General features: G+C 40.5%; 1 protein-coding gene across 5 annotated transcripts in view; it reads left to right on the top strand.

Annotated features, from left to right (window-relative positions):
• The first annotated feature begins 10,810 nt into the window (after positions 1 to 10,810).
• Positions 10,811 to 15,516, top strand: part of MIB1 (MIB E3 ubiquitin protein ligase 1) — a 78,255-nt gene continuing 73,549 nt past the window's right edge. For all 5 annotated transcript variants that reach the window (XM_039730134.1, XM_039730133.1, XM_039730132.1 and 2 more), the window contains exon 1: positions 10,811 to 11,183. In XM_039730134.1, the coding sequence (XP_039586068.1) occupies positions 10,955 to 11,183 (229 nt within the window). In that variant the 5' untranslated portion in view covers positions 10,811 to 10,954. The remainder of the gene's footprint in view (positions 11,184 to 15,516) is intronic.

The following is a 15,516-nucleotide window of genomic DNA, read 5'->3' as shown; positions in this document are numbered from 1 at the left end:
AGGATATCAGCCAGCTCCCTTTTCAGCTGTATGGATTGTTGCTTGGAGGCCCTCGTGTTTGCTAACTCAGATGCTCCCCCCTTCAGCTTCATAAAAAGACGCACAGTATCTGCGTCTTTTCCTTGGCAAAATCCTAGGAGCACAGCTGATAACACGAAGATCCTGGAGCTGAGCATCTGCTATTTGAGAGGATGCATCCATGCACAGTACACAGAAGTACTTTTCCTCTCCTTATTTTATGGCCCAGCTCCATGAACTGCTGAGAGAAGACAGATGTTGCTCAGTGAGACTCTTCACTTCTTACCTTATCTGTGTTTTCTTGCTATATCCAAATTTCTAAATTTACAAAATAAAAAAGAAGGAAAAAATGTAACTGCAGAAAAGGAGATGTGGTCTTTTTCATTTGCTCCTTCCAATTAAAACAGAGCTTACCAGAGAGATTCTGCTTTGACATAAAGCATCTCGGTCCAAAATGTTCTTGTTCACCATGGAAAGACTAATAAGAATGTATTGCAGAGATTCTGAAGAAATTTTAAAATACCTATTCATATGTTGCTTGCAGCAAACTGTTCCATATCTGAGTCCTATCCTCATTAAGTTGTAAGAGTGTATTGCAGAGATCTGAAGAAATTTTAAAATACCTATTCTTCCTATACAGTCACTGTCCAAAGTTGAAATGAGTATGGGAATTAATAAGTGAAGGCAGGGATGGTCTGGGTTTTGTTTTTTTTCCCCCAGAGCTGTTACAGAAACAGGAAATTGAATGGGTGGAATCCTGCTGTCATCAATGCCGCACTTCCTCTGCTCATGGAGAACAACCATACCCAGGTTTTGGTCCTGACTTGCTGGGACTGTATGCTGCACACCCCAGATAAAAGGATTTATCATGAAGGGACACTCCAGTGGGAGAGCTGGAGTAGATAGCTCAGTTTGAGAACGTGTAGGCTTCATTTGCAGTGTGAACTTAGGAATCTTCAGAGACAATAATTTGGCTGAACTGACAACTAGATTTTAGGTTGCAGAGGAACCTGCTACATGTTGCTTGCAGCAAACTGTTCCATATCTGAGTCCTATCCTCATTAAGTTGAAGATCCTTGAATCACCCAAAATCTAGAGAAAAGAAAAATCCCAAATGTCTGAGAAAGAAGAGAACACAGCCTGTGTCCTTGGGTCTAGAAGGCTTCTAAATGCATATCCACTCATTTGACTGAAAAGTGGAAGGTGTGGTTTTGATGGTTAGAGAAGGCCTTTGAGTCATACAAATCCAGTAGTTGAATGACTTAATCAGCAATCAAGAGAGATTGAATGCCTGAAAAAACATCCAGACACAAAGTTTGATAACGTCTATTTGGTCCTGGACTTCCACCTACCCTGTGTTGGTTACTCATGGGAATATCAACAATGTCAGGCACATGTGACACGCTGCTGGCAAACTGAAACAAATGACATGTAGTGAGAAGGGCTGAGGGGTTTGGGTTTTTTTACTGTGTAAACATGTTGCTACATTGACAACAGCAATAATGTTAATAACTTCCTTCTGCTCCAAGCAATCCCCATCAGATCCTCCGGTTCTGGTGTTGCGTTTTTTTAAGTCCTTAAAAGGTTGTCCTTTGGCCTACGATGCATTTTGCAGAGCTGATAAAGAAAAGGCTGTATTGTGCATGTGTGAGAAAACGAAGTGGTCACTATGGTGTTTTGAACACTTAGCGCATTTTTTTTCAGAGAAGGAGAGTCCACATTCCCAGAGAGTGTTTCTGTTTGCAATATGCTCTCTTCTCTCCAAGTGCTTCGTAAAACGATTGCCTCAACCCACTACTAATGGATTATAGATTAAGCAGAAATGAAAGGGCACAGGACTGTTCTTTCATATTGTCTCCCAATTTATCTTGCTTAAGCAATAGGTAATAATTGACAGAAGCAATTGAAGAGTCACAGTCTGATTTGCCTTTATTACTAGAAGTCTGCACTATGTTAATGTTATCTTTTGTTTAGGGAGGTGGTTCTATGATCATCTGGGGTTTGGGACAGAATCATTATGTTCTTACTGACATTCCAATTGACAGTTACAAGTTGGCCCCACTGCAGTTCTCTGGAATGGATTTCAGTGCAGTACCTCTGAGGAGGGGCAAAGTGACTTTTAACCTCAGAGCTCTAAATTCAAGGTTCTGTTTGATTATATTATTTTAATGTTTGTTTAACTTTAGTGTTCATATAACAAAATGGGAAAAACATCTTTGTGTCAGCATATACTATCTTGGGATACTTAAAAAGTGCGAAGTCCATGCATAATACATCTGAAAAGTTTTCCATGAAAGAAAAAGCATCCAGTGTTGGTGGTATTTATTATCAGCAAGGGAATGGGAGAAAAAAAGTGCATTTGAAAAATTCAATTCAGCATTTCTCAAGACTTCCTCATGCATATTATTTATTTGTCTTCCCTTAAAATATGAATGAAGTCAGTGAAAATGCTCTGTGTTGGAGGCTCTTCAAATTTCAGATGGAAAAAGCCAGGCTGTGTTTGTGTTTGTACTCTCAGTGCTCATGAAAAAATCAATAATTGTGGCATTAGGAAGGGCTGCTTCTCTTGTCCCTTTCTTAAGCTTTGCTACTCTTACTATTATCTTTATGCATATATTTTTCTTCTATGGTTCTTCTCTTCACTCCATCAAGGAGTATTTCTCAGCCCTTTATGGTGGTAAAATTGAAAGGAACAAAGGATTCAAAAAGAACTTATTTGGGACATGTTGGTGGACGAGAAACTCATCTTGACCTGGCAATTTTGCTTGCAGCCCAGAAGGCCAACAGCATCCTGGACAGTGTCAAAAGGAGCATAGCCAGCAGGGAAAGGAGGTGATTCTCCCCCTCTAATATTTCCTTGTGAGAACCCATCTGGAGTGTTGCATCCAGCTCTGGAGTTCTCAGCACAGGAAAGATGTGGACCTGTTGAAGGGCCACAAAAATGATCAGAGGCCTGGAGGACCTTTGAAGACAGACTGAGAGAACAGGAGTTGTTCATCCTGCAGAAGAGAAGGCCCTCAGGACACCTAAAGCAGCCTTTGAGTACTTAATGGAGGGCTACAAGAGAGCTGGAGAAAGACTTTTTACAAGGGCTTGTAGTGGTAGGACAAGGGGGAATGGCTTTAAACTGGATGAGGGTAGATTCAGAGATTTCAGAGGAGTTGTGGATGTGCTGTCTCTGGAGGTATTCAAGGCCAGGGTGGGTGAGGCTTTGAGCAACCTGTCTAGTGGATGGTGTCCCAGCCTATGGCAGGGGCGTTGGAACTCGATGATATTTACTGTCCCTTCCAACCCAGACCATTCTATGATTCTATGATAATTTATCTTCTTCCCTTAACTATGTTTCCTTCAATTAAATCTATTTCAATTCATCAGGCGTAGCAGGTATTGTTTTACTCTCTGTTTGGGTGACTGAAGATCCCTTCAACAGCTGCTGCAACAGGAAGACTGCTCAATATTTGTCTCCCTTGGGATGACTTGCAGGATCTGATTTGCATGAAATCAGCTCCCTGCCTTTGACTACAGCTGGCAAACTGCTAAATACAAAATCATGGTTAATAGAGGACCGTGGAAAGTGATCAATTATATTGAGGACATTTATCTTATCAATTTTTTTCATTTATTAACAGAAGCTGCTACAGAACTTAGAGAATTTTTGAAACAGCACAGTAGAGCTGGATCTTGAATCCACATTCAATTTCTTCATGTCTTCAAGGAAGATTTATTGCAGTAAAGCATTCTCAGTTTTATTTACCTGTTTTCATTCCTTCATAATCGCTTCAAAGAAGTGATTATCACAAAAGGATAAATAGTTGTATTTCACGCAAAAGACCAAAATGTCTTAGAATGCTTTATAATCATGTAACAGCTCCCTCCAAAATGAAATAACTTCCGTATACATTTGGTAAACTCTTTTTCTATGTACATCAGCACTATGGCACCAGCTGAATTCAGTGGAGTCAGAAATAAGGTCAATGAATCTTCTTCCTTTAGGCAATTTCTTAGATTTTCTTTAGCATGTTAAGAGTGAAGATTACTTATAAGAATTGTATACAAATGTAATTTTTAAGTTTTAAAAAATTTCTAGCCATGTTTTAGATAACTACAGATTTCAACAAGTCTGTCACAGTGTACTGCAAATATTATTTCTTAGAATTTAGGATTACATAATGTTGTGACTGGAACAATTTTCTTATGACAAAACAGAAAATTTAGATTCTGCTTGAGTTGCTCAATGTTTGTTACTATTTTGGAGGATTGTTAAAATTAAACAGAAGTATTTTTTGGTACTGAAGTCATCTTTCAGGCATTACTTCGTGCATATTGAATGCCTTTGTAGTACAAGACAAACCTGTACTTGACACAGGACGCTGTATGTACATGATTGGCCCCATTGATTGCAACAAAAATTATCATGCACATAAAGTAGGAACATTCTTAAAATATCTTGATGACTTGTGAAGACGGGTTATTTTCCTATCAGTCTAAAAATATGACCTAGCTGGTTCTGATTACATCTTAGAATTTCAAGTAAGTACTTTCTTTACAATCTTTGCAATCAGGAAATGTAATACCAGGAAGAAATTAATCCCTCCTTGCAATGCATCACCTAATTTAAAATCATCTATAAATTAAACAACAATATTTGGCTAAACCCTTGGAAATATCAGGTAAGTATACATTTTTGGATCCTCTAAGGCTTGCTAAAGTAGAAGAATTTGTATTGGTGTGCAAACATCAGTACATGGTATTGTAGTGTGTATTCCCTAGACTGCTACATAATTTTTAGTTATTTTATTTTATTTTTGAATATGTACAACTTCAGGATTAACTTCACAGGTTTTTTGTTTTCTCTCCACTCAAAAGAGTTCAGCACAGTAAAACTTAAAACCTTAACCAAGAAAGAAGATTCCAGGATGCTCATTATTATTATTATCCTAAAATACTTTTCTCAACATGTTGAAGTTTTTAGCTACATACAAAAAAACCCCCAAAACAACAACAATAACAAAAAAAACCACCCCAAAACCCCATTCTTTTTTAACAGATCTCCATAGGACTGCTTCTGTTTCACAGCAGGAAAATGAAACTATGTCTTTTTATTCTGTTCCCTGCTAAGCTGTTTTTCTTTTCTAGAAAAGGATATAAAACTCCTTAGAAAAAAACTCCAGTGTCATAAACATTGTGGGTTAATACATCTGTTCTAATTAACAGTTTCATAGAGGATGCCACTAGCATAGTGAAACCAAACCCACCAAAGCAATTTGCTCTGGTGCATGACAACTTGCTCACTATCTGACATTAAAAATATTTTAATCTGCAGAAACTATGAAAAAAAAGCAATGCAAATTATTCATTACATTTCTGAAAATTGAGGAAGAAAATTGGATTGTGCCGGAGTAATGAACCTGGTAAATAAAGCGGAGGAAATAGAGTGCGACAAGTGAAGAGGACGGGTGAGTTTTAGCATTACTGAGAGATGGTTCACGGCCACGCGATGGCAGCAGAGGCTGCAGAATTAGGGTTGTTTTTAACAAGAAACCACGGATAAACAGGATATGCCCTGCAGTTCCTAACTGGTACTTCGGCTTCCAGAAAATATACATTATGTGCATTTTCATTTAAAGAAGCGGCATGTTTATCAGACCAGAAGTTTCTGTGGAGGGGGGTTACATACTTTTCATTACCAAAAAAAAAAAAAAAAAAAAAAAAAAAAAAGTTTGGGGCATTTTTTTTTCCAGTAAGACAATATTTTTTATTTCATTTGCCAATATTTCTGTCTGTCTTCCTCAGTTACTTGAGTTAGTTACAAAGAGAAGAATAGATAATTTCAATAAAAGCAAGACAGTTGCTTCCTTTTTCCTCATTTTGTTCTCTAGTACTTTTGTCCACAGGAAAGAACTGTGGTATAAAATCCCTTTTGGACAAAATCAGAAAATTAAAACCTAGAATGCTTTCAGTTTTCAGGAGGAGGACTAAAAAAACATGCTTGTTCTAAAATAGGATCTTGAACTAAGGAAACCGAATTTTTTTATTCAGATCAGTATAAATTAATAAGCTCTACCTCTGTAATTTAAAAAGAAAACTGCAATCTGCTTATTGTGTCCAAACTAGATGTTCTTCCTCAACTCACAGGCAGCTATATATATCCTTCATATGACAATTTCTAAGAACTCAGGATTTGTGCAAGATAGTAAACAAAACCTTGCAACTCTAAAGTTAAAAATTATCTTTCCAAGAAGTTGAGATTTTTTTTCTTCTGAAATTTATAAAATCAAGACTTTCCTATAGAATTCTTTCCTGCAAAAGGCACAGCCCCCTTTCTGTGTTCCAGATAGCACAGTTCCCTTTCTGTGGTCTGTTTCCATTATGTGTTCCAGATACTACACTGCAAGTTCAGCTTTAATCAAACAAGACAGTCCAGAAAAAACTCCATCAAAGCCTCTCTTCAATCCAGGCAAATACTTATATTAGAATTTCCTGCTGGAGCATGACATTTTGCAGATCTGAACGGCAGCCAGGCAGAGTTTGGACAAGCAGCTTTCTCTATGGCTTTGATGGGCAGGAGCATGGGCTGGATGTTCTCCAAAGTCCTATTTCCTGTGACTCTGTGAGAGTTGTCTTGAGAGCTACCCTACCCTTCAGAAGGGTGGCAGCTGCTTTCACAGAAAGTCATTCTCACAAAAGTGTTTGCTTTCCCACAAAACCAAGGAGGTGACAGGGCTGAATTCTGCACAAACCAGAGGTCTTCTCTCCTGGCTCCTTGCTGGATTGCTCCAATATGGCAGAAAGTGGTGAGGAAGACTATAATCACCAGCTGGAGGATTGACTCAGCAATATACATAATTTTGGGTAGCCAGAAGAGAACTTGTTCATTGGCTCATTTTGTGCATCCAAACTCCTGCACTGGATGAATATGAATGAGTCTTTGCAATTAGAAAGAGTTTGCCTAAAGCACTGTGGATTCCCTTCCTCCAGCCTGTGATTCAACTGCTCTGTCACGACTACCTGAGGTGTTCAAAGCAAGCACTGTCTCACAGGGCCAGCAACACTGTAAATAAGCTTTTTGCAGATGAGCCCTGCTTGCTCTTGATGCAGCAGCTTAAGGCATTACTGCTCTGCCAGTCTGAATTGTGGAAAAACTCCCAGAGTCCCATTCTTTTACTGGTTCTAGGTTTGAGGGGTGTTATAAGTATAATTTTTAGATTGTAGACCTGAAAAGCAAAGAAATAGATTGCCTGCTAACTCTAGTAGTGAGGGTTTAGATGGCATTTTCCCCCAAAATAGGAAAATAGGACTGATAGGTTACATTATCTGCAGTGTGAGCACATGGATTCACAAGGGACAGTCCTGTTTAACCAATTTGATTATCATACACTCACACATCTCGTGACTGAAGGGAAGACACTGAATGCAGTTTTTCTGGATTTTAGTAAGGCTTTTGATATTGTCCCTCACATCATCCTTTTGGACATCGAAACATGGGATGAGCTGGTTCATGAATGGGTGAAGAACTGGATGAAGGACAGGGCTCATGTGGTTGTGGTGAATGAGGTCACATCTGGCTGGTTACTGGTCATCAGCAGTGCTCCTCAGGGCTCAATCCTCTCCTCTCCTCTTCTTTCCTTCTCCCTTCTCTTCTTTCCTGTAAAATGGCTGTTCTGTGCAATTAAGGGCAAATGCAAATTTAGGTGATATGAGAAGCTCTCAGCATACATGAGGAGAAGAAAACAGTCCTATTGAGGGACCAGAGGCTTGTTAGAGACAGCTGCAAATCTGTGTGCATTTATTCTGCACAACCAGCCAGCCAAGGAGATAACTCCTGCCTCACAAAAGGCCTTAAGCCAACAAGGGTTTTTTTCAGCTGAAAAATGAGTATGAATTCTTTCCTTAAGGTGTTACTGTGGCTAATTTCCCTGTTTCTAAAGAAAATGCTGGCACATATCTGAAAATGTGGTGTCTGTCGCTTTTCTTGTCACAATATGTTAATTGGATCCAACTTCCTATGGAATCTCTATCTTGTTTTTGGATCCAACTTCCTATGGAATCTCTATTTTGTTTATACTTTTGCTTGTTTTATTTCTTATCTTAGTTCAGCTTTTTATTCAAAGATCTCTTCTTCCTCTTGCTAACATTCTGATTCTTCTATCTACACCCTTCTGTGAGCCTCCAATAGTCTTCTGGTCCCTACTCAGAATTAGATTCTCTTGCTTATTATTCTAGTACTAATGCTGTTTTATATTCTTGTGGCTGATACCAGAAAAATATCAAGAGAGGATGATTAACTGTCCAACTTAACTTGAAAATCTTTTCCCAAAGCTATATCCTTTTTCTATGCCCTGATGTCACTTTTTAAATCTCCATCTGAAAACAGTATTTACTTCTTATTTTGAAGGTTAATTCAAATAAAATATTTAAGAGCTAAATATCTTTTTTTCTTTACTAGTTGGTTAAACAGGTAACCAGAATATGGAATATAAAGTATGATTCAAAGAGATAATACAGTAAAATATTTGGGATTCTGGAAAACTGAATCGTGTAGCCAATGACAACTTTGTACCTTCCACAACTTTGTGGCCATATAGGAGTAGAAATGACAGGAGATTAGAGTGCAGAAATCAGTCATGTACTCATTGGCAAGTGAATGCATCAGACCAGTCTATCCAACCTTTATTTTCTACCACTCAAATATAAGTAGTACAAGGCTCTGTATTTTGAGCTGGTAAAGAAAATCACTGTCACCTACTGAGGGAGCAGTCTCATTCAGTCCAGTAGATACTGGGTTCCATGTGTGTGCTCCATGTTCTTGTGTGTCTAAGGCACCTCTGAAATGATCCAGGCATATTTAAAGATTCTTTTTTTTTTTTTTTTTTTTGCAAGTAAATCATCTGATAGAAAAAGCAGGTGAGTAGGAGGAGAGGCAGGGGTTATTGTAATAGACAGAGCATGAGTTGTCAGAAGGATTACTGGGAGAGAAAAAGCTCTGGGATAATATCTACCCACATGCATTGCTGCTGAACTGCAGCAGCAGATTCTCTTTAGGTCTGTAATTTAGGATATAGCTTTTGTGGAAAAATTAATGTAAGGAATGAACTTCTCAGATTTTCTCCAGGAGAACTAATTCTGATCTCAGACTTTATTAGTTATTTCTGGCATAGCTTTCCTGATTATAAAAAGCTTTTTTTTAATCTAACAGTACCAGAGAGTAATAGAAAAACATGCTCTGGGTTATCCTCTAGGCATGTGTGAACCTTGTACTTGTCCATAACTATCAAAGCACAAAAAAGTAGAATGTGGCAGATGGGCAAATCATTCCCACAAGAGCCCAGCTATATCCCTTGATACATCAAGAAACCTCCAGAATTTCTCGAAAATTCTGCCACGTACCAATGTAATAAGCTAGTACACCCTGTGAGTAGCTTCTGTACAAGGAGAAGCATCTGCCGTAAAACCCACACTGCCTAGAAACTGCGTGGTATCTGTTGGGCTTTGAGGTTTCCATGGACACTGCTTGGGATTGCCCATTGTCAGGACATAACATGGTGTTTGAGGTAACATTCTTTGGCCTTAGCAGGGGTTAAGAAGGAATAAATTATGTGAGGAATGTGGTGGCCTGGTGGTTACATGTTCATATTATTCTGCTGTGTTATACCTTTTGTAAAAAACTACACAAAAGAAGTCAGGAGATCACCTCATAAACTCTTCTAGCTGGATTAATAACCACAAAGGTGGAAGAAAGCACAAAACCAGCAAAAATACCCAGAACATATGGCTGCCTTTTTTCAGCCATATCCCTGTTGACTAAGAAATCGTTTTCTTTTGTCTGTTTCAGATTTGTCTGTCCTTTAGGATAGATGCTTTTAAAAAGGTGACATAAAAAAAAAAGGAGAGACAAAAGCAATGGAGGACTATTTTTGAAGTGAAGAAACACATTCTATAAAAGATTAGCAAGGTTGTGTGGAGTTAAAGGAAATCCATTAGCATCATGAGAGTGCTAAGGAAGAGGGTGGTTTATGAAGAACTGCATTGCAGGTATTGGCTCAAAGTTTGAGCAGGTCCATCTCCTGTGAAGGATCTTCTGAGGCGGGGAGGGCAGATGGAGGTACTGATTCCTCCCTTTGGCAGACTGGAGCACCTGAACACCAGCTTAAAATGCTCCTGGGTACAAAAGTATGGTCCCACCGACCTCACCTCGGTAGCACACTATCACATCCACGGTTTGAAAAGCAAAATGGGATGTGAGAACACAAAAGTGAATCGAAAATGAGAAAAACAGTACACAGATTAGAATCATGGAATTGTAGACTCATAAATGCCCCATTTGGGGCACTGGAAGTGTTCAAGGTTGCGTTGGATGAGGATTTGAACAACCTGGTCTATTGGAAGGTGTCCCTGCCCACGGCAGGGGGGTTGGAACCAGATGATCATCAAGGACATTTCCAACCCAAACCATTCAATAATTATATGGCTTACTAAGGTAGATCGCTCATGGCTTAGTTGGTGCAATTGAATTGATAATCCCTCTGCCACTGGAGCACCTTGTGGAGGGACAAGGAGGCGGGCGGTTCGCCAGCGCATCATCACCTCAGGGCCGGGCGCGGCGGCGCCACAGCCCTCGGCGGCAGCACGCCGCGATTCCAGAAGGAATGGCCGGGCTGGGGACCCGGAGAAGCCTTGGGCAGCCCTCCCAGCAGGGATAACCAGCCCCGGTTCGCTCCTGGGCTCCCGGCGCTTCCCGCGGGCACCGCCCCGGGGCCGGGCCGGGCCGGGCCGGGCGAGCGGCGCCGAGCGAGCGAGCGACCGAGCAAGCAAGCAAGGAGAAGAGCCGGACGGAGATTCCCGCCCGGCGCCCGAGGTAGCCGCCCCCATCGGGGTCCCCCTCCGCCGGCTGCGGGCTGCGCGCCCCCTCCGTCCGCCCCAGGGCTCCGCCGCCGGGATGAGCAGCTCGCGGAACAACCGGGTGATGGTGGAAGGAGTCGGGGCCCGGGTGGTCCGCGGCCCGGACTGGAAGTGGGGGAAGCAGGATGGCGGCGAGGGCCATGTGGGCACCGTGCGCAGCTTCGAGAGCCCCGAGGAGGTGGTCGTGGTGTGGGACAACGGCACGGCCGCCAACTACCGCTGCTCCGGGGCCTACGACCTCCGCATCCTCGACAGCGCGCCCACCGGTGAGCGGGGAGGGAGCGGAGGCGCCTCCGCCCGCACGGCGCTGGGGCCGGGGGCGGTGCGGGGGTCCCGTCCCGGGGAGCGGGCTGCGCCCTTCCTGCCCCTTTAGAGGTGCGGCTTTGCCTGGGATTTGGGCGGGGGGAGTCAGGCACCCTCCCCCTCCCCGCGTGGGTGTCTGGCTGTGCGGTCCGTGTGTCTCTGTGTGTGTGTACACGCAAACTTGGGACAAATCTGCAGCGCGGGGACAGAAGTTGTCCCGGGACTGCTAAATTGGGGAAGGCAAAGCAGAAGTGGTCTGCCACAGCCAGCAGGCTCCTGTTGTGCTGGGGAGGAGTGGAGGGAGGGAGACGAGAGGGTGATACATCAAGGTTTGGCTTTGCTTGCACACCCCGATCCCCACTTCTTGAATTTGTATTTCAGAGCAGTTTTGTAAAATACTGGCGGTCATCCTAATACAGGGATAATTGCAGAAGAGATGTGTACTACCTTTTTTCTAAAGGTTACACTGAAGGCTTGAAATACTGTGGTTTTGTGCCCGTAATCTGCACGTTGCCTTTTATCTGTATTGCCAGAGCTGCTCTAAAATAGTAGAGGTGCTGGGAGGAAAAGAAGTGCATGAGTTCATTCTTTTAATTACTTAGCTGCTTGATATTTATGCTTTAAATCCTGTCATTTTGGACAATGGAATCTGATCTGCACTGACATTATGCGGCAGTGTTACTGTTGCAAACACTGCAGGGAGATGTTCATTTGAGCACCTGTTTTTACAGTGAAAACTCACACAGAAAAATATAGATATTGTTAAGTTTCATCAGAAATATCATGAGGTGACTTTTGGGCCGGTTAGGATTGCCTCAGTAATGAGGTGTTTGCACTGATTTGTTGAGGCACTTGAGCTGTGCTCTTTTGTAATGTGTCTTTCATTTGGAACGTGATGGAGAGACCATCTTTGTGCCAGCTACGTGTAGTGTTACAGCAAGGAAAATTATAGCAGTAGTTGAAGCTAAAAGGCTTTTGAGGAGGCAGAATCCTGGAAATCATTCTAATTACAATAGACTTTGCTAAGGAAGGGACCCCAAATATTGCATGGTTACCCTTTGAGATGGATTTAATTTCTCAGTGACTGTGTATCTTCCTGTCTGCTGGTGTGATGATGATGGTTTTTTTGAAAATCCTTTTGCAATGGACTTTAAAACAAGAAAAAGGAGTCTTTCAAGTTGTCAGTCCTTGTCTTGTAGATGTTTATGCTTAGAAACTTTTACCTATGTTTGATGTCCTGTAGAAACCAGTGGGACTTGCTTCTGCTTAGAACTGAAGCATGTGCATAAATGTTGCATATGAGCCTCAAATGCTCATTGTTCTGGTCCTGCCTGACATATTTGCAAGCAGATGGTGTCCTCTTAACTGTATCTGGAAGCCTAGACTTAATATTCAGTTTTAAAACTGTCATGTTTTTATTTCTATTTTTGCTTTATTACTTTTGATTTTAATTTTTGTTTATACTTTTGTATTAAAATTCTAAGTTCTGTTTTAGATAAAACTGTGTATATTGTGTCACACACATTGCTGTTGTCAGGCTTAGCAAAATGGTATTTCTCTTCCTGAGGTTTCTGGCAATCATCCTCATCCTCATGGAAGTACCCAGGGTTGCTTTCTGTTAGAGGGAGTTACTTTTGAGGTCTTTATTCCCTGGAGGTAGGAAGAGTAGAATTCTGTAAAGCAGTTGTAAGAAAAGAGCAAAGTTAATAGAGTTAAGGTGCTGTCAGTTTGGACTGAAGTCCTCCGTTTACTGCTGACTCACTTTGTAGTCTTGTCTAAGTCACTTCTCTTCTTCATCTTTTGGTAATTATTTGGGTTTTTTTTCATCGTGGTGACTATCCATTGTTTAGAGTAAGTGACTCTGGATCATAGTTTGATACTTCTCTAGGGACATTAATGTAAGGGGGAATAGGTAATAGGAATTTCTTGTGGTAGCATTAATGATGATGTTGAGCAAGGAAATGTTATAAAGCATGGAGTGGCTTTTTGTTTGATGATACTTAGTGGAGTGTGTGTCCTGGCTCTTGTAGTTTAAAATGAAAAAAATTCTCTGGTTCATGAATTTACAGTCACGATGTAAGTTTATAGGGAAAATAAGTAAAAAAGTAAAACAGTAAAAATAAAAATTAATTATTGCTGGGAATTCTTTCTATTATGTATTCAAAACTAGTCGTGATTGTAAGTTCTTAGAAGTGATGCTTGCAGGCGGAGTTCCTCTTTAAGTTTGAGGTCTGTGCAGCCAGGAGCAGTAGTGGTGCATCAGGAACTTAGAGTGTTATAAAAGTAATGTTTGAAGGTCATTCTATTAAAAAAAAAGGCAGGTTGAGTTTGATTCATGTATGTGCATATGTGTATGCCACAACTATGCTTCACAAACTTAAAAGATAAACTGTTCTTGTCTTTCAATGGTTGTAGGCTGCTACCAGCATTGTGACACTATGTTAACATCTTAGAAAACTTTAATAGCTTTAATGCTAAGATACTAGGGTGATCTTCTTAAAATAAAAGCTCATTTACATGAAGAATGTCTTATAAACTCTTTGCTCCAGATGTAGTCATCTGGGTCATGAGGGACTTGTGATACAAAGTTTGGGGTTGTTTTGGTTATGTCCACCAGGCTTGCTGTATTAGCTGCCCTTTGGCATGGTCATATTTACATTTCCCACATTGCTTTAAGTGAGACAGAGCACTTGAGAGGGATTGGTAAACCAAGGATTTGAAAAGAATCAAAATTTCACATAGAAGTAAAACTTCAGGTAGGTCCTGCTTAGCTGGCTCCTCAATGGAGAAAGTGGTCAGATGTGATGCGTCAGTACTGCAGTGTGGTTGCTCAATTACTTGCAGATAAATCCTGTTTTTTCTGTGAAGTAGACTTTTGCCAGGATCTGTGAGTCTTGAGTGTCCCTCTTTTTTGATAGTGTTCTGGAAAAGAAACAGGAGTCATTTTCTGAGTTGCTGAAGAGAAGCAAGAAAGTTAAAAATCCAAGCTTTTTATTTAGAAAGGAAGGCAGCCTTTTACCTGAGCTAAAGGCCAGAAAAGTAGCAACTTTGTAGAGAGCACATCTGGCAATGTTCACATAATAGCCATGAGCAATACAGAAACTTTTTCTGTTTATTCTCTTTCTGAAGATTGGCTTTCTATAGAGCAGAATTCATTTGTCATTCATTTCCTTTTTTATACAGTTGGTTCAAAGTAACAATATTATTTTCCTGCTGAAAGAATTTACCAAATTGTGTTTGAATAAGGGGAGGTGGCAGAGGGGCTGGAGTCAGGAAATGGAAATCTTGATACAGAATTCTCCCCCAGCTGGAGTGTGCATCAGTGCAGTGTGGAAAGCATAACGTGCTGTATTCTGGTAATACTGAAAACCTGGGTGTTATCTGCGGAAGATGAGTGTATTAATAGGTTTTTGTACCTTAAAAGGGGCATAATTGATCATGAAGCCAAACATGTTAAGACATTTTAAAAGACAGAGCACCTATGATTTATCCTGTGTATTTGTTTATTTGTTCTTGCTTTTAGAACATCAAATGTAATTTACGGCAAGTTGTCTTAGTCACGATTTTTTTAGTGGCTATTTGTAAATACCTGTAGGAGCCCTCACAAATTAAAAAAAATAATAGCTTCCTGAGTAGTGGTACCTGGGAGGCCTGGTTTTTTAAATAAACGTGTTCTTTGTTCTCCCTGCCCTTCCCCCATGTCTCCTACACGATAATCCTCTCCCTTCCTGTGTATCTTGTGATTCCCTTACCAGATAGGACACATGCTTTAGCAAGTCTGGCATTTTGTATCTGTAATAATAATTGGTCAGCTGGCTACTTCCAGATGGTGTATTTAGTAGATGAGTTATTTTTGTGGGAACACTCATTGGAGTTTTCATGCAGTTTTTCAGAATCTAACTGGTTATCTCTAAGAATTTTTTGTTTCCAATTTACCTGAAGTCTGGCCCTAATGAAAAAATGGTCTGGGGTGAAGGAATAGGAAGAACAAAACATTGTTACTGCTTTTTAAAATGGTGTGTATATAAATAATTTTTTAAAGTTGTTTATGGTATCCCTTACCTGATGGTAGTATTGTCATTATGGTATGAAGGGATTTTAGTTCATTAGAGTTCTGTAGAGAGTAATGACTCCATTGGAAACCAGATTTTGTTTGTATGGAGAAGTGAAATCGCTACTGGTGTCTTCTGTTTAACAGTGAGTGAATGTGGATACCCCTTGTACATCTGATTTTACTATTAAAATCCTTTTATTGGATAGCTGTATATTGTCATCTAATTATCTTCAGTACAAAAA

Source organism: Passer montanus, unplaced genomic scaffold (genome assembly GCF_014805655.1).
Source record: "Passer montanus isolate IOZ18808 unplaced genomic scaffold, ASM1480565v1 scaffold70, whole genome shotgun sequence".
NCBI classification, from domain to species: Eukaryota; Metazoa; Chordata; class Aves; order Passeriformes; family Passeridae; genus Passer; species Passer montanus.
Note: the sequence above shows the minus strand (reverse complement) of the source record. Positions and strands in the feature narration are given on the sequence as shown.